This window comes from Adelges cooleyi, unplaced genomic scaffold (assembly GCF_023614345.1).
Source record: "Adelges cooleyi isolate 19-005CV unplaced genomic scaffold, UGA_ACOO_1.1 ACOO_flye_CR_arks_rails_tigmint_CR_PRNA_574, whole genome shotgun sequence".
Taxonomy (NCBI): Eukaryota; Metazoa; Arthropoda; class Insecta; order Hemiptera; family Adelgidae; genus Adelges; species Adelges cooleyi.
In genome coordinates, this window is record NW_026096268.1 from 2,156,838 (window position 1) to 2,175,970 (window position 19,133).

At 29.7% G+C, this 19,133-nt stretch overlaps 1 protein-coding gene across 1 annotated transcript; it reads left to right on the plus strand.

Annotated features, from left to right (window-relative positions):
• Positions 1-9,687: 9,687 nt before the first annotated feature.
• LOC126843537 (G protein-coupled receptor kinase 2) lies at positions 9,688-18,614 on the plus strand. Its single transcript, XM_050581122.1, has 14 exons — positions 9,688-10,122; positions 12,231-12,326; positions 12,401-12,516; positions 12,587-12,664; positions 12,735-12,925; positions 12,995-13,199; positions 13,285-13,431; positions 14,444-14,618; positions 14,731-14,846; positions 14,932-15,024; positions 15,093-15,236; positions 15,298-15,435; positions 15,507-15,632; positions 16,849-18,614. Exons 1-14 carry the CDS (start codon positions 10,071-10,073, stop codon positions 16,939-16,941), a joined length of 1,770 nt encoding a protein of 589 aa, XP_050437079.1. The 5' UTR covers positions 9,688-10,070; the 3' UTR covers positions 16,942-18,614.
• Positions 18,615-19,133: the final 519 nt, after the last annotated feature.

The following is a 19,133-nucleotide window of genomic DNA, read 5'->3' on the forward strand; positions in this document are numbered from 1 at the left end:
CTCAATTAAGACAGGTGTAATTGTCTACAAATTGTAACTGTCAGTAAATAGTAAATAATGATTACAATAATTTTAAAATAATAATTTAATTATTCTTAAAAATAAAAACTTTAACACATTTTATAGTATATTCGCAAGACCGAAAACAACTTTTGAATTATTTATTATTTATGACGTACAACAAGTAAAATAATGGACGACGATGGAATAAATTGAATTCGTTAAATTAACAAAATTCATTCGTTTTCTTAAATAAGATATAATTATTTACAGTATATTATATATTTATCTACAGGGTGGCCACAAAAACGACTTTACATTTTCAAAAAAGCAAAATAATATACATTTTTCAAAAAAAAAAAATGTTTTTAACTTATGTAACATGTTTGTGGGTGTACGCCATTTATTTTACGGCAATTTTCTTTGGATGATTTGAAAGCGGCAATTCGTACAGAGGTGGCACTAATCACGAGGGAGACACTAGAACAAGTGTGAAAGAACTTCCTCGAAAGAATTGAAAATTGCCTCATGGAAGACGGACATTACCTTTCTGACCTCATTCTTGCTACTTAAAGTAAATGGCTTAAACCCAAAAACATAATATTATATAATATCAAGTTAAATACATTTTTTTTATTTTGAAAATTACCGTAAAATAAATGGCATACAAACATGTTACATAAGTTAAAACAATTTTTTTTGAAAAATTAATATTTGTTTGCCTTTTTGAAAATGTTAAGTGTTTTCGTGGTCACCCTGTATATATATTTAACGTTTTGAAGTATGTTGGTCCTGACTAGTAGTTTACGTGATAAACAAAACCATTATAAAATACCCTCAGAGTACAAATTCAATAATAAACGGTGAAAAATAGATGTGTGGTTTACTGATCATACGTATACTTTTAAAATGATAAATGGAAATAGTAATAAGTAATTTGTAATTGTGTAGTTAAAAATCAATACCTTCTCAGCTTTGCAACGAAGCTAAAATCATGGTTGCGTTGTAACGATATTTGTATTACATATTATGAGTTAGCCTAAAAATTAATAGGCATCAATTGATCTCCACTACATCGTAATTGTTTAAATAACAATAGAAATACAGTATTCTATTGCTCGTACTTAAAAAAAACAACCACCGTGGGCTTAAAAATATTTATGTTATTCCGTATATTATCATCTATCACACTCACAATATTTTGCAGACTTAAAATCAACTGTTATGTGTTGTCCTCATTTCCTTTGATAACGTTTTACTATTATCTAGAATACTTATTAAATACGTACGGTTTTAATATTTGCTAAATTAGGAAATAAAGTTTTATTAGCTTAACGGACAATTGTTATGACTTATGGGGGCTTTTGAAAGAGTAATACATTTTAAAACGATAATTATTAACTGAATACTGTACACAATGATATTTAGTAGAGCACAAAGTAAATTACAAAAAAAAATATTTTCTTATGCCCGCAGACTCGTAGTTAAGGTTTTTTTTATACCGAGTCAGTGTATATTGTAAAAGAACATTATTTACACACATTTACTTAACGATTAAAACTGTACACTCGAATGTTATTATACATTTATCTCCCAGATATCGTTTATGAACTAATTTTTTTAATAATTGTAATTTGTACGTAGAAGGGCGATGATTAATGGCTTTAAAAGTATCGGCAATAAACGCGAAGGTTTATAATTTTAAAAAATGGTACGTTAAGATGATTTTATTTTTTTTAATTGCGAATGTGTAATTATGCGAAAAATTAAAAACGTATAACGAGTGGTAAGTGGTAACAAATAACTGGTAAATGGTATAATAATTATTGTAGTGTTATTGGCACAACATGCATACCTATTTTAAAAGACTGGAGGCTAGTGTAAGCGTTGGGGTCGGCAGGTCGAGGTCGACTCCTGAAGTCAAGGCTAATAAAGTATTTAAACACACACAACACAAGAAGTGGGTCCGAAGGCTTGTTCGTCCGAAATCAATTTTTTTACCGAACATTACTATTTAGTATATGATACCTTCAACTGCTATTATTACCAGTAGTCACTATACATTTATAGCGAGCCATAATTTTTCATGCGTAATTTAGTTGTTTACTAGGTGTTTTTCGTAAAATAATTTTATTTTGACGTTTTTATGTTGTTCAACGGTTAGTAAATTGCTTACATACAAACGTATACATCACAACTGATTTAGGCACAGGTCCGACTGATAATAATATGTAGCTCATAAAATATTGAAATATACCTAATCCGCATTTATTAGGAATTGTGTACAGTTATAGTATAATCTCGTTTGATATTTCCTTGGACGTGCGATATGCGGGCGTTAACGAGTTAAGTATGCGAAAAAAAATGTCTTTTAAGCCGGTAATATAATCTTTACGGCGCGTTGGAATTTATTAACATGTCAATTTTCCTATAGGTAAACAAATACCTAATAGATTGTAATAGAGTTGGGCGTAGATTATTAAAATAACATTTAGCGATATTATCGTGTAGCGTTTAGTGAAAGTAATACTAATGAATAATATTATGATATATATAATTAATATGGTTTATGCTGATAGTATTAATAACAGCGGTACTATGCTGTTGTTTAATTTATAAACATTAAACGTCATTAAACACAGTATAGGATCAATAATATAATATTATGTTGGTATTATAACGCATGCAGTATCTATAGGTATGTGAATATTGGGATAATGTATATGAAATTATAATAATATATTGTTGTGTATCATTTTGCTATGTTAATGTTCTGACAATTTCGGGTGCACAAACGTTGGACTTTGGTGTATCGATTAATAATATAATATTAATAATTACATATAAATAGGTTAAACATCAATAATTATTATTACTGTTTTAGGTGTTGCCGTCGTGATTATATGGTAATAATTATGTTTGGTTTCTTCTGCAATTGGTCACTATGAGTATCCACTACTCACGAAAGACGAAACGCCGTTTGAAATAGAACATTATTATTTTTAAATACAATACTGATGTGTGCAGCCTACATGCACTCGCACGATCCAAACACAATATAGTATATACGGCAGATAGGTATAATGGAAACCTACGGTTTTAATTATTAATTTTGTAAAGCGTTTAATTTGGCGCCCGCTTGCTGCATGTTTTCATCTCGAAAAATAGTAAAACACAATAATAATAATAACGTAATGCAAGTGACCTCACAAACCGTAGTCGTCGGTGGGCTCAGATGTAGGTACCTATACATTATTACATACACCGATATTTTATTTTTCTCTAGAAACTGCGCAGCGTAGTGCAATATCATATACCTACATAGTAGATTATAATCACTTTATTAAAATTCATGGTCATTAGAATTTTATGATAAATAAAATATAAATATCTTTAAACATATATTGAAATTTAAAATAATCGTTAAAAATGTTAAAAACAAAATAAAACTGATAGAAAATTCCAAAAAGTCTTAATTTTATCGGTTTATGTTATCGACTATCGGTATTGCTTTTAAACTCATTTTTTCGTATAATATTTCTTTATCATTATCATTTTACTAATGTTGCATATTTTAAAGAATTATAAAGAGTGAGATCGAGCGTTTTGTTGAAAATTATATTTTTAAAAGTTCTACCTTTAATGTTGATGTTTATTGTTAAAAAAATAATTGTTAAGAATATTTTCTGAACCCTTAGTTGCATCATATTTTTTTACATAGAAGCATTAAAATGTGAAGTATGAATTGAATTTTAATTAACGGGTTGTCATAGTTAAATAAGATAATATAGTTTCAATCAATAATATTAGTGGAACTCAACATTGTTTATTATTTGTGTATTAATACTGGTTAGTGATTACACAACTGGAGATTTTTTATACCAGTCAAGTCAAATTTTAACAAAAGGGAAATTTTACTAATTTGGACTCAGAAAAATATAAACCTAAAACATTTAACGCACCCTAATTTTGCAAAAATTGCATTTAATTCAGCGAAGGGTTTATCAATATTTTTGAGGTTAAGTTTCAGAGTCAACTATAAACTTACATATTATTAATATTGTATAATTGGTTTCCTTTAAAAAAAATGTCTAATTTTGTAATGACTGGTCAAAACCTAGTTATAAATATTTGTATAACATTATTTTGATCGTTGAGTTAAGAACTGCTATGATTTGAATAAGTATTTTTTTTAGGTAATACGAGTATAGTTATTTTATATTATTTTATACTTATAGAATATTTTATAATATCTTTATACCTACTATTATAGCAACTGAGATCAACGGTAATTATACACACTAGTGAAGTTATGTGCACGTTTTTAAATTGTTATTTTTATGATGATAGTAATAATATTATGATTAAGCTGTTTGGTATTATTATTAATTAGCTTAGCGATCGGTTGATGCGGTGTAGGTGTACAATAATTATGGAAAGCAATGTTTACCTATACTACATTAATTGTCTCTCACAAATCACGGAGCCCAGCAGTTTTTTTTTTTTTATGTAATATTGAGTTGATAGAAACGTGTTCTCGTATAATATCATAAGCGGACAGGCCGAGGTAGAGATAAATATTATTATTATTATTATATGATGTATACATTATACGTGCTCACGCCAGTTAGGTGGGAAGTGAGTGTTTCCGACAGGCTACAGGCCAATAACGGTGTTTATACATTATACATCATAATAATAATAATACCTGTATCGTACTAGGTATATTATATATTTTTTGTATCCTTTAAACATTTTTCACTCTTTCGAATAAAATAAAAAAACAGTTTTATACTTGTTTTGTTTTTTAGCTCATAAAATCCGCAGCTTCTGTTTTGCCATATAAAACAGACACGACGATTTTTATGTACCTTTTACGTCACGCATTTCATCAGTAACAATTGACATGTCTTTAAGTTTTAAAGTTTAAGCTTCCGTGTCGGAGTGTTTTGTTTGGGTCATAAAACAATACATTTAGAACCATTTTTAAAAAATAAGCCTATACATACTCAACGAGATGTGAGTGTACCTACTACAAAAAATAAGGTTTTACAAGACTTATTAACATGTTATAGGATTTAAATATTAGGTATTTACAACAAACTAACCATGACAATCCCCTTGTGAACATTTCAGCGAGTTTCATCATTCTATTTAGACCAAAATTATAGTTCATTACATACATATAACGTTTTTTTTTTAAACTGAAATTTTAAGTGTAATAAATAATAACGGAAAAAAAGATAGCGGTTAAACCGTTATTACAAAAATCGATTTTCTTACATTTAACTTGTGTATACAAATGAATGCACGTGTTGAGTAGGATCATCATTATCAATGTAATTACTCAGTATTATTATAATTTATAAAAAAAATTATTTGCTAATAAAAAATGAAACACGATGGTAACAAACTGGATTTCATCCTCCTATCGTAATCGATGATATCCTAATAGTACATGCAAAATCTATGACAATCTATAGACTATGACACCTCAGTTGTGAGTCTATGCGGGGGTACTATTGTAAAGTGGAGTGGAGTCGTCAGAAATGTTGAATGAAAACTGATCCTTTGACAGAGCTTTATTATGAAAAATGACCACATATTATTTTAATCACGGAGCGTAACTGCGCGTATACAAACAAGAAAACTAACGTTGTACAAATAGTTATTTTTTTTTTTTTAGTCCAGTGAAGATAATATGTCTGTGATCAAATGCGCAAACTCATTTAAGAGCATTATCTCGTCCCCCGTAACAGATTATATACATAACACGTATAAGCCGTGGAAATAGATTAAAGCGCACCATCATCGACAGAAGTGTTAGGTGTCCATTAAACTGTATGTAGGTATGCGGTTCTACCGAATGAATAATTAACCTAGCGCCGAACTTAGAGTATATGTGGCCCACGCTTGTACAGGTATGCCTATGCGCGCATATGTAACCAATGATTGGGTTTATGTACGAAATCACTGCGATTTTACACTAGTGTATTTCTCTTAATTAGTATTTATTACCATTTCATCGCCTGTAGTGTTAACAATAATAAATAATATTATAAATACTGTTATGCTCTGATCCCACGCTAACGCTGCGCGCTTCTTACACTATTTAGCTATTGCAACGGAAAATATTTAGCAGTGCAACGTTTTTTAAAAATGAATTTTGCGGTTCAGGGTACTTGTAAATAACTAATCGCTTAACATTATGGTCAGTCGCTTATTTTTTCCAGAAAAACTTCGTGTCAGGCAATTTTGGCAATGAACTTTTTATTTTTTACTACAAACATCTGTGCTGGATGAGTTCATCGAGGAGAGCAGAGCAGGCCGAACATTTTTAGGCCGTGTCGACCTCTATTGCAAAGGCAAGGCCCGTCTAATGGGAATATGAAAAGGTGGTAAAAGTTTGAGTAATTTTTGTTTGTGTGTAAGAGATAAGTAGGTAACATAATTATTACCACCGCTGTTTTATTTTGAATATGAGCACGTTGATCGGCTAAAAGATGTGTGAAATGTTAAAAAAGGTTTTTCTAACACTATAGTTCATAATGATTATAGACGGTTGAATGTAGACAAATGGTCTATAGGGATATTATAGAGATTAGTATTGGAATTCCATTGAATAATAAATTATACGATATGATGATGATTGCGGACGATATGATTTGCTCTGCACCGCACTGAGAATAAACTATACTGTACTTACACAATGGCGATGTCAGTGTATAAATGAACTCAAAAGCGGCGAACGCGCAGTATTATAGGTACATTCATGTAGTTGATGTAAGTATATATATATATTTATTTATTATTTATGAAAAAACGATTAAAAAAACCAGTCGATTCTCAGGCCTATAAAATTTGGGGCGTGTGTTGTAACTTGTACACAAATCAAAATTTAACGAAGAAAAAACCACCAGAGAGAAAAAAAAAATCAATAAAAACTCCAAAAGCGCGCGCGGACCACGTCTATTACATACATAAAAGGGCTAAATATATATAAATATATTTGTATATAAAAAAAAGTTTTTAATATTCCCCAGTGGAAACGGTGGCGCGGCGAAAGCGGACCGAAATTTCGATCAGGACCGACAAAGTTTGTGGATATTCTTGCTCGGAATCCAATAAACCGCAAGTAATATAATAATAAACTGTCGGAAGTGTTGTCGCCACTCTCCGTTCACCGCCGAGGGTTAATGATTTTTAAATTGCTTTGCCCGTAAGTACAAATACACACAAAATATATTATTGTGTATACATAAGTCACCGGGATGCCGCGTGTACGATGTACACAATTATAATATTATATTATACCTTTGCGTATAATACACACGCGTCACACACACACACATTAATAGCTCAATTCCTAAAATATCGGTGCAGGTATAGTTATGGGCGCAAACCGTTTATTTTAACGAAGGAAAACAAAACATTAGTTCTCGAACCTAACCCAATACAATAGATGAGACATTCATCCCCCCATAACTATATATATATATATATATATATGTTTTCTTGGATTTTTGCCACCGCATACGAAAGGGTGTTTGTACTACTCGTTGTAAGTTGTGTACACAGCAATTGGTAATTATTCTACGGTAGTATAATACCTGAATCTTATGGGTATACTGTAACGTTGCACCGGACACGTGAATGAAAAAAAAGTAGCCATTACAATGATGTGTCAAAAAGAGAACCGGCCGCGTACACAATTTTGTCTTAACAATAATTCGTACTTAATACGGCAGTCGTTATGCTACATCGTTGAAAACGATTAAATGTATAACGCCATTCTTGTGTAGTAGTAGGTATAATTTAAAATATATAATGTGAAATGTAACACTGTATGAAAGGAATTCGACCGATTGGAAACCCATTAAACGCGATCCCCGTTTGGAGCGACCGAACGATATTTGTCGGACTCTCCGCCTACGGCCCGTAGGTACTACAACAATATAATATTAGTATGCCAAAACGTCCTATCCAATTCGAGAACCGTATAATTTCGGCCCATTAGTTCGGGGAAAATGTTTATATTAATTATTTAACTATACATTTGAGTAAGTTAACGTTGGTGCAACGACCCCTGTGCCAAACATCAAAGCGAACGCACGAATCTATCGATCCATCATTGTTATTATTATTATTAATTTGGAACAGTTCATTGGAAAACTGTCTTGGAAGTGTTGAAATGTATACGGACTTTAAAGAAACCAGCACAGTCACGTGGACCAGCACAGGGTCGGGCCATAGTGGGCATGAAACATATTATAGGGGCGGGGAGGTCACAGTTCTTCAGGACAATAAGTTGGTAAATATTAACAGGTGACTAATGATGTACAATTTGATAAAAATTAGACACTGTTGTTCGACTTGTGTTTTTAAATTTATTTCTTAGAGTTTTCCTTAATGAAACAATATTTAGTTTAAACAAAATTGTATATGCTATAGAGTTACATTTCATCTACCTTCAGTCTTATACTTAGACTTGAATACTTAGTCCTTAAACTACAAAAAAAAAAAAAACCTAAATAAATAAAAAGTTGTTCATTCTTCATCGGCGGTATTACATTTAAAAAATATTCCACTTAAGTTAGGAATTAATTAGAATATTTTTCAAAACTGTATAGTGATTCGTAATTATAAGTTAAAAATTGTGTACATTTTTGGGATATTTTTCTCGATTTTGAAGAGTTGGGGGTAATATTTTTCCATTTTTAGTCCATGTAAAATACTATTTGGGTACGGATTTCCGATCTGAAAAACATTACCTGAAGAAATCAGTCTAGTGGTCTGTGGTAGTCAAAAAAATATTAGGAACAAAATATTTTACAGACATCATCTCAGCTCTGCATCAAAACTAAAGCCTAAAACTACAACATAGTAGATATTATGTACTCGATATGTATGCAATTCGGTCTTATTGTAATCTGTTCAGGGACGTCGTATGAGGGATTTAGGTTTTAGACCAACCTTTTTTACGTCCTTAATTCTTATGTATATGTATTTTGTACGTGACATTGAACCGCATCGGGTAATATAATTTTGTTTTCTGGTTTTTTCTATAATTCAAATTCAAAATCATGTCCAAGTGTTCCCAATCCCACAACCTACACTCGATTAATATACAGCTAACATAAAAAAAAAATGGCCGGGCTTGGGAAAAAAAAATTGGCCCGGTTTGAACGTTTGGTTATTACCCCTCCATAATGTAATATAAAAAAACAATTACAATGATGCCCCTGGGATCGAAAATCTTTATTGTTTTTTTGTGTACGATATCTGTTGTCGCCGGCATACAGAGATCGCGTTAACAATAACAATAATAATAAGTAATTATTATTTATTACACGATTGTAATTTGTAAGCAAGGAGATCGGGGGAGACGGTAGAAGAAAAGACAGATAGAAGGCCGAAGATGTGAAGATGGCAGATGCGGCCGAATGCCGATTACGAAGAGTGTCCGTGTACCGTCGTCGGCGGGAGAGCAGAGCGGTGAGGCGCGCACGCGCAATACGGGCGCCGGGACGGGACGGTCGGTGAGCGGTGGCGCGCGCGCGTTTCGGTGCCGCCTGGCCATCACCCGGGTCGGGTCGGGGCAACGTGGCGGCGTAGGAGGGAGGGGGCTACGCGCGCCGCCGTCGAGTGGGGCGCACGGAACATTGACACCGCACCGCACAAACAGCAGTTCAATGTTGTATGCCTACGGCCATAATGGGACTGTCTGACGGCACAACCGAAGCGAACGGCGGCGGTAGCGGCAGCGTCGACTACATCAACGCGGCACGCTGATCGACAAACGAGTGGCGTATACGTGTGTGGTGTATGTACGTGTATTGTGTTGGGTTCGGCGCTGTGCTGGTTGTTCGCGAAGGTGCGGTGCAGTAGTCGGTAAGAAAATCAAATTGCAGCGAGAAAATAATAAAAAAAAAATTTTGCCCGCCGTTGTTGTTTAATATCGGGGGAGCGCGCGCGCACACGCAACGCAAATCAAAAACGGTTAACGGTGTTATTGATGGGAAGTGGTCGTTGTCAGCCCGGGCATCCGGAAATCAGCCAAACTGGAACTGATGGAATTGGAAAACATTGTGGCGAATACCGTCTACCTCAAAGCAAGAGAAGGTAAGCACCGGACGGCGCCTATAGCTGAGCAAAAATTATTTCGAATTCACCGTAACTCCAAAGACGTTCCAACACACTATCCTCGGCTCGTTCCCTCCTCCTTTTAGGCTTGAGTTGCTCCCTTTTACTACCACTCGCCTTAAACCATCGGGGCAAACGCCGTTATGCGCCCACAAATACTATGAGTTATGACCTACATATATATTATACATGCATACATATCATACACGTGTATAATAATGCATACGTTAATTATTGTCAAAGACCTTCAATCAAGGCTCGTCTATGTCGTGATAAGCCCATAATACCTATTACGCGCTTTCAGCTAGACACTATACGGAGACTTTTTATTTCATCGAATTTATGGCTTGAGTAAAGAATCCGTTCCTTTCTGATTGTTTCATCATTAGTGATTCTACTTAAAGACTATCGTTTTCAATAACATAAACCAATAGCTGAAGGTTCCAATTATCCTATGTTGATCGATAAAACATTATTCGTTTGTTAGTAGTTAATTGATCAATTAATTAGGTATTTACAATTGGCAGCTGTCTAAGTAATTTTTAGAGAAATAAATTCGTATTTAATACTTAATTGTTTAATTGACAAGCTTGTTTACCTGGCCTTCAATAATTTCTTAGGTCTTAGAAGTTCAGTTAAGTTGTGATTGAAATATTAAAACTTAATGTAATTGTTTGATTAGGGTTTTCAGCGTTTTTATACTAATTACACTTTAATAGGTATTACTTATTTGTTTTCTGTCAATTCCCTAGTCCCATTCAATACATATATAAATATATATTTATTTATACAGATGTAAGATTTATTGAAACTGGAAATGCCAGTATTTTGCCCTTGTAAAACACTTATAACTATCAGCAGTATATGGGAATAGTATGAGTGATACTATTGGATACAAATAACTTGATCATTTTGTTATAGGCTTTTAAAATTTTTGTGTTTTATATAAACTAAATTAATTAAAATGTGTTGTTATTATAAAATAATTTTAGTAGTTTTTAAATTAAAGATTAGTGTGTTAAGTGTATAAAAAGCTCTTGTATTTCACAAATGGTAATATTATTTTAAAATTTTGTATATTTAATGATATGTCATTGAAATTATTGTTTATAATTAAATATAGAGACACATTGTTAGTTATTTATGAACTTTATTATTTAGTTAATAATTGGCATTATTCAATGAGTGAGATAATAATACAGAGGATTTAATATTAATTACTGTAGAATTATTTTTAATTATTCATGGAAATCGTGTCATTATGATTTTAACTTATCTAAATTGTCATTGCAAATTATTTTTAAATAAAACAATTACGCTCTATTAATGGGTATTAGTTTATCCTTGATAATATGGTCAATCAAAACACAACTTTAATTATACAACTTGCGTATTTCTTCTATTGATTTCCCAGTACCTTATTACTTTAAAGATAGTTAGCTAATAGTATGTTTAAAACCTTTTACCAATTATTGCATCACTAAAGAGTTATATTTAATTTAAGAACAATAAATATCTATTGTTCATAAATTTATAGAGAGATAACAAAAATATATATTGTATATAATTCAAAGGATATCTAATATTGTGTTATAATTAAGTTTTAAACTTTTACTCTATATATCGATAAATATTAAATCTATTTTGCGACATAGACAATAGAAATACATAAATACTATGGATTTAAGAGAAAACATTTTTCACTAATCAAGAGATGTTCATACTCAGCTACAGCTAATTTAATAGTAGTTTAAAAAAAAAAAGACTCATATTAGGTATGTTATCTCTTTTAAACAAAAGTCTCGTGTCGCCTAATTTCATAAATGATGTACATAGTATCAGATTTTTGTAGTCTGGATAATTTTCAAAAGAAATACTTAAGTAAAAAATGTGAGAAAATGGTTAACAATTTATTAATATTTATCATAGCATTAAGCATATCATTATAATGATTAAAACAAATGTTAAAAGACACAGTCTCTAACAATTATTCTAAACATTGAATTATGTTAACTTTTTTTCGTAACTTTATCTATGTAGTATTTTCAAATTCAAATAACTTTATTGACTTCTTATATTATTTTTAGGTGGGACAGATAGCAATAAAGGAAAAAGTAAAAAATGGAAAAGAATATTACAGTTTCCTCATATATCTCAGTGTGTTGATTTAAAACCACTGATTGGTATGTATATATAGATTTAATGTATTTTTTAAATAATTTAATGTCGAGTATTATTTAATACATTTCTTTTGTAGATATGAGATATAGTTACATAATCGATCAACAACCAATTGGACGATTACTTTTTCTTCAATTCTGCGAGGAAGAACGAATAGAATTCCATCGCTACAATGTTTTCCTGAATTCCATCGTAAATATTGAAAACAATTTTTTTGTTCAACTAAATGTATGACGAGTAATTAAAATGTATTTATTAATAGGAAAAATATGAAGTGGAATCTGATGAAAATAGGTTGGAACTCGCAAAAGTTCTCTATGACAGATATATTAGAAGAGATGTAAGTTTCATAATATTATCTTACTACGTCATGTTTGAAATTATTGACTAACTACTACTTTTGGTACTAGGCACCTGATGCAGTCGATGTCTTAAATGAAGATCTTATAGCCAGATGTCATGAACAGTTGGAATCTGCTCATAGAGAATTGTTCACTGATTGCTCAACAGCTGTGAAGTCATTTCTAGCTGGCCGTCCATTTAGCTTGTTTGAGTCTTCAATGTATTTTCATAGGTTTCTCCAATGGAAGTGGTTAGAAAGGTTAGTTGACATTTTAAATGTCCACGTAGGGATATTTAGGTAACAATTAAATTTAATTATGTTTTATAGGCAACCTGTGACGTACAAAACATTCCGTATGTATAGAGTGCTCGGTAAAGGCGGCTTCGGGGAAGTTTGCGCTTGCCAAGTGCGAGCAACTGGCAAAATGTATGCTTGTAAAAAATTGGAAAAAAAACGTATTAAAAAGCGAAAAGGTGAAGCAATGGTGTTAATTGAAAAGCAAATTTTACAAAAAATTAATTCTAATTTTGTGGTAATTTTTTACAGTTTAATATCATGCATTTACATATAAAAGCAACAAATGTACATATATTTTAATTATAAATATTTGGTTTCAGGTTAGTTTAGCGTATGCTTACGAAACAAAAGATGCATTATGCTTAGTGTTAACCATCATGAACGGCGGGGACTTGAAATTTCACATTTACAATATGGGCTCAGAACCGGGTTTTGAAATCACAAGAGCACGTTTTTATGCTGCTGAGGTTGTTATTTTTTACTATAATCATAATTTAAACATATAACTCATTTAGAATAAATGTATTTTGTCATCTTATCATAGTTTTACAGTTATGTAGCGTTAAGGCAGAAGGGTATAAGTCAAAATTAAAATGTTGGTAGGATAACAGAAATTAACTTCTTAAACTAATTATCTATAATAATATGCGAACAATAAAAAATTAATTTTAAAAAGGCATTCTTAACATTTTGAAAAAATTAAATTATCGTTTTATTCTTGATTCAAAGTAAGGTAAAGTGCTAAAAAACTGGACTTATTTAGCTAATAAGAAATATTAATACAATTTTGGCTTTTCTTCTATTGCCCAAATGCTACAGAATTTTTTTTTTATTAGATATAATTTTCTATGCACATTGCAACGACAATACGGCTTGTTAAAAAAAAGTAGTTTTACATAATAATAATTTTCTCAGCTTTGCAAATTAAATATTTTTTCCAATAAATATAATTATTTGTAAAAAGTTCAGTCTATTGAAATTCAATCAAAAATTAAGTCTAAATATAGTTTTAATACTTTCGGCCAAGTCAACTAAATTTAGATTTTCTTTGATTGTTTATTTTTATATTTTTATTTGTTGGCTATAGTATTGAAATTGAGAATATGTTGATTTTACTTATTTAAATACGTATTTTATTTAATATTTTTCTATTTATTTATAAAATATTATTTGAAATATTAATAGCATAAAGTTTTAATTTACGTTACAAGTATAAATATTTTATAAATTAAGAAACTTCTTATTATTGTTTTTTAATATAATTTATAAATGTTCTTGGCTCAATTGGTATTCGTTACATTGACTGTCGTGATTGTTATAAAGTGTTTCATTTAAATTATGTGTTATGTGACACATTGCAAGAGCTAAATGCTCAAGATTTCTTAAAATATTAAAAAAATTATTGTTTTAACTGTCATATTATTTGGTTAGACTTTAAATTATATGTTTTTAATATATATGTATATATATGATTTATAGGTGTTATGTGGATTAGAGCATTTACACGCTCAAGGCATTGTGTACAGGGATTGCAAACCTGAAAACATTCTATTAGACGACGCTGGCCATGTTCGGATATCGGACCTTGGCTTAGCTATGGAGATACCCGAAGGAGAATCGGTTAGGGGAAGAGTAGGCACTGTCGGATATATGGGTAAATAAAAACTAGTACCATTTTCATTTTCGGAATTACCTTTTACACATTTGATTATTCATTTTTCAAAAGTTGACAGTGATTTTAATATGATCTTATTTTTACCTTACAGCACCAGAGGTAATTGATAATGAAAAATATACGTACAGCACTGATTGGTTTAGCTTTGGATGTTTAGTGTTTGAGATGATAGAAGGTCAAGCCCCATTTAGAGCTCGTAAAGAAAAAGTGAGTAAATAAATTGTTGTTTCCATTTATTTTTTATATATAATATTGTGATTACGAACTACTATGTGATATATATTGTCTTTAGGTCAAGCGCGAAGTGGTGGATAGAAGAGTAAAAGAAGAACAAGAAAAATATTCTTCAAAGTTCACTGAGGAAGCTAAATTATTGTGCAAACAAGTATAGTCATAAATTCAAGTTGTAGAAATCTGTAGTCATGTTATTAAATAAATAGATTCATTTTTTAGCTACTGAAAAAATCTCCTAAATCACGGCTCGGTTGCCATTGTGGACGTTATGGTGCTAGAGAAGTAAAACAACATGAGTTCTTTAGGATAATTAATTGGAAAAGACTGGAGGCTGGTTTGGAAGATCCGCCTTTCATTCCAGATGTATGTATTCGTATTTTGAAATTGTGAATTTTTATTTAACTTTTTAATTATTGTTTTATAGCCGCATGCTGTATATGCCAAAGATGTATTGGACATTGAACAGTTCTCGACTGTGAAAGGTGTCAACTTAGATGCTACGGATGATACGTTCTATACCAAATTTAATACTGGCTCTGTATCTATTCCTTGGCAGTATGAAGTATGAAACCAGCAAATTAAAAAAAAAAAATGATGTCTTAGGTACGATTCTAAATAATATTGTTTGTTTAGATGATTGAAATGGGTTGTTATAAAGAACTCAATGTGTTTGGGCCCGATAAAACGCGACCACCAGATTTAATTTTAGATTTAGTGCCTGAACCAGAAAAGACTGGATGCTTTCCATTTAGAAGAAGAGTGAGTTTTTCTAAAATTCTTATTTTCAAATATGAAATGTTAAAGGGATATAATTAAAATTTGATTTTACTTTACTATTTTGTATACTAAACAACAATTTAATAACAAGTGGCACAGTTGGGATGGCTTCAATCTTAGGTTTGAGAGTACCAAATATAATTCCCTCTGGACTGTGCCGTAGAGACTGTCTGTTATCACAAGTATTAGATACTTCTTAATTATCTTAACGGCGTTTCACAACATTAAAAAAATTGTTTTTACTGATTGAAATAATGTTTTAAAAATATGTTGACAACATTTTTTTAAACATTACCCCATTGGCAAAAATATGTTATAAAATGTTTAAAACAATTTAAGGGTTTATATTATTTATTTTAATAGGCTGATACAATTATTTTTATTTAATTAATTATTTCAATATAAAAAAATGCAATTTTTAACTTTTTAAAACTGAAAATAAATTTAAAATTGTGCCACGACCGATGCCTTGAAAATGTTTTTAAGAACTCAAATATTTTTTCAAAACTTAAATTGGAGTATTCTTAGGAACAGTACGTTGAATTAGAATGAGTTGTTTTTGACCAAAAAACAAAGGTGTAGAGGCCTCTTAAATAAAATAATATATTAAAAATTATTCTCAATTATCAAAATCCTAATTTAGTTCATTATTCTCAAAACCAAATAATTTAATTAGGTAGGCATAATAATCAATTGTTATGTCAGCAACTATTAATAATTTTAATACAACTAAAGCTTTTTCCCAGAGACTGTATAATTTGCATAAATATTTATGATATTGAAATATTTCTATTTTAAACATTTTATTTTAGATAGTAATTTCAGATAATTTTTAATTACCTATGATATGTTTTTACCATATTTTTGCAAAAAAAAAAAAAATGTTTTGCTCTACCTCTGTAATTTGTTTTTTTTGTCAAAAAGAATATATGTTTAAAAATTTCAGACCTCTAGGAAAATTCTATAGTTTGTATAGAACCATGCTTTCCACAATTGATTAACACGGGTCAAAATTATTTTTCATTAAAATCGTCATAACTTCAAAACTTATAAATATTTTTTAAATGAAAAAATAAATATTCACCTTAAAAATGCTTTAACAGACATTTGATCTTGTTAATTATTTATATATTACAATTAATATAAACATATATTTGTATTCTTGTGTGAATTTAATATGTATATTTTTTTTTTGTAGAAAACACAGTCACCGAGGTCGAAACCAGTTCCTATTAAGGATCCATGTTTTTTAAATAAACAAAATAGAATTGCCGATGAAATCCAAAGTTGATGAAACATTACCTCGATAGAGTTCAGGTGACTTAATACATTCTTGCTGCTCTTTGAGATTATCTCCAGTTTTTTCCTCGCATACACTTATTGACTTATGTCTTTTTTTTCTAACTTCTTTATCGTAAAATATTTTTATTTTCGTATACAAAAATGTAATTTAAACAATTCATGATCATGATAAACAATTTTTTTTTTTAAATATTAAATAAAAACAATTATTATATATTATGTACATTAAAATATTAAAAATTATCTTAAAAGTTAAAAAAAAACTATTTTCGTTTTATATTAATTCAATTTTTTTTTCCCAATATATATTGTTTCTTACTTAAAAAACCTTTATCGGAATTCATGTCTTACTTGTAAAATGTAGTTAATACGGTACAGATCCTCTGCACTATGTTAAACAAACACTCCATTTTATATATTACATTACCTATTTAAGAACGATGTTTATGATAAAATTGTTTATTGTTTTGTGGATTATTGACTATACCAACTGTATGTCACCTAAATTATTTGACACGACTAATTTGGCTGTTGATAAAGTGATATTGTTAAGTGATTTTATTTTTAAGTTTGGATTAACTATAATTTTAAACATTGTTTAAACTCTATAAGCATATTCGCACAATGGCTGCAAATCACCCTCTCAAAACTAAACCTACTTAAAACGCTATACAATGTTTTATTATTATTATTATTTCTTATTAATTTAAAAAAAAATTTTTCAATAGTTATTAAAATTTTCATGGTAATAATTTTACTATTTACAATCGTTTCTTAAAGTAAAAATTCAATGTTTTTCGGTAGCTATTACAGAAAAAATTAGAAATTTGAATTATTTTGTGGGGAATGGGCATAATATGTGCAGTGTGTGTATATATTTTTGTGTATTCGAGTATTGCCATTATTTTTAAAATCGATAATATACCTACACGCACACAAATGGATTATTCTTTACAGTTTTTTTTAAAAACTTTTTTAGTCTTCCATGAATTTAACAAAAGTAAATAAATGTAATTGCCTTCAAAGTTCATAGTGATTTTATTAACTTTAGTGAATGTTTTAGATTAAGAAAAAAAATGTTTTGAATTGTTATTAAATAAATTGCAATAAAACCCTTATTATTATTATTAATTATTTTGTAACAGGCAGCTAATTTTTATTACGTTGTTTGCTAGATCTTGCCACAACTGTGTATTCGCTATGTCGAAAAATAAACTTGCCCTTGTATTGGTATTGACAAAAAGTATACCTAATCTTGTTAAATTTCATACCTAACTAGTTATTTTATTATTATTATTTTTTAATATATGTTTAAATAATAGTTGTATAAGTGCATGTTAAACGTATATAGTGTATTCTAAAAAATAGCAGCCTTCAATAATGGTCTGCGTTATTAATGTGTTTTTCATGCAAATGTATGTATTATTATTTTACTAATAATATGTTTGTAGGTACATTACGTATGTTAAAAATCAATTTGAATGACTGAAAGTAGTTACTGCTTGTATAGTGTTTATATAACATTTTATACAATTTATTTTCTACATAAAAAAGAAAAAAAATTATAAAAATTAAGGTCCTAGTCCTCTATTAACAATATTATTAATTACCATACGTTATATTTCATGCCTTTAAAACTGTGATTAAATAGAGTACTTCATAAACAATTGTTTTATTTCTTTTCTTTGACATTATGTTTTGTCTGTTACACTTTCATATACAAACCCAATTCTAGTTGTACAATGAATTATTTTTAAATAAAAGAACAACCAAAACATAGTACATTGTATTTTTTTTTTTTTTTAAGAACCATATAATTGCTAAAATTAAAATTGAAATATATCTATTTTTTTGATTTTGAATATAGATGTGTATAAAAATAGTTTGTGTTATTATTGTTTTCTATCCAAATTCAATGATAACCTATACTTGGAAGAATGTTCAAGTTTTATAAGGTAAAATTAACACACAGGTAATTAGTAATGATTATGAAACTGAGATGAAGAATAAACAATTATCGTCTTAGTTTAAGGACCTTTGTTGTCGTTGTCCATCTGTAAAAAAAAAGTGGAAACTTAAAAAAGCATTAAAATATATAGTCATTATCAGCTATAGTATGATGGTAGTAGATAGACAGATATATACAAATTACAATAAATAAAAAATAATTTCTGTCAAAAT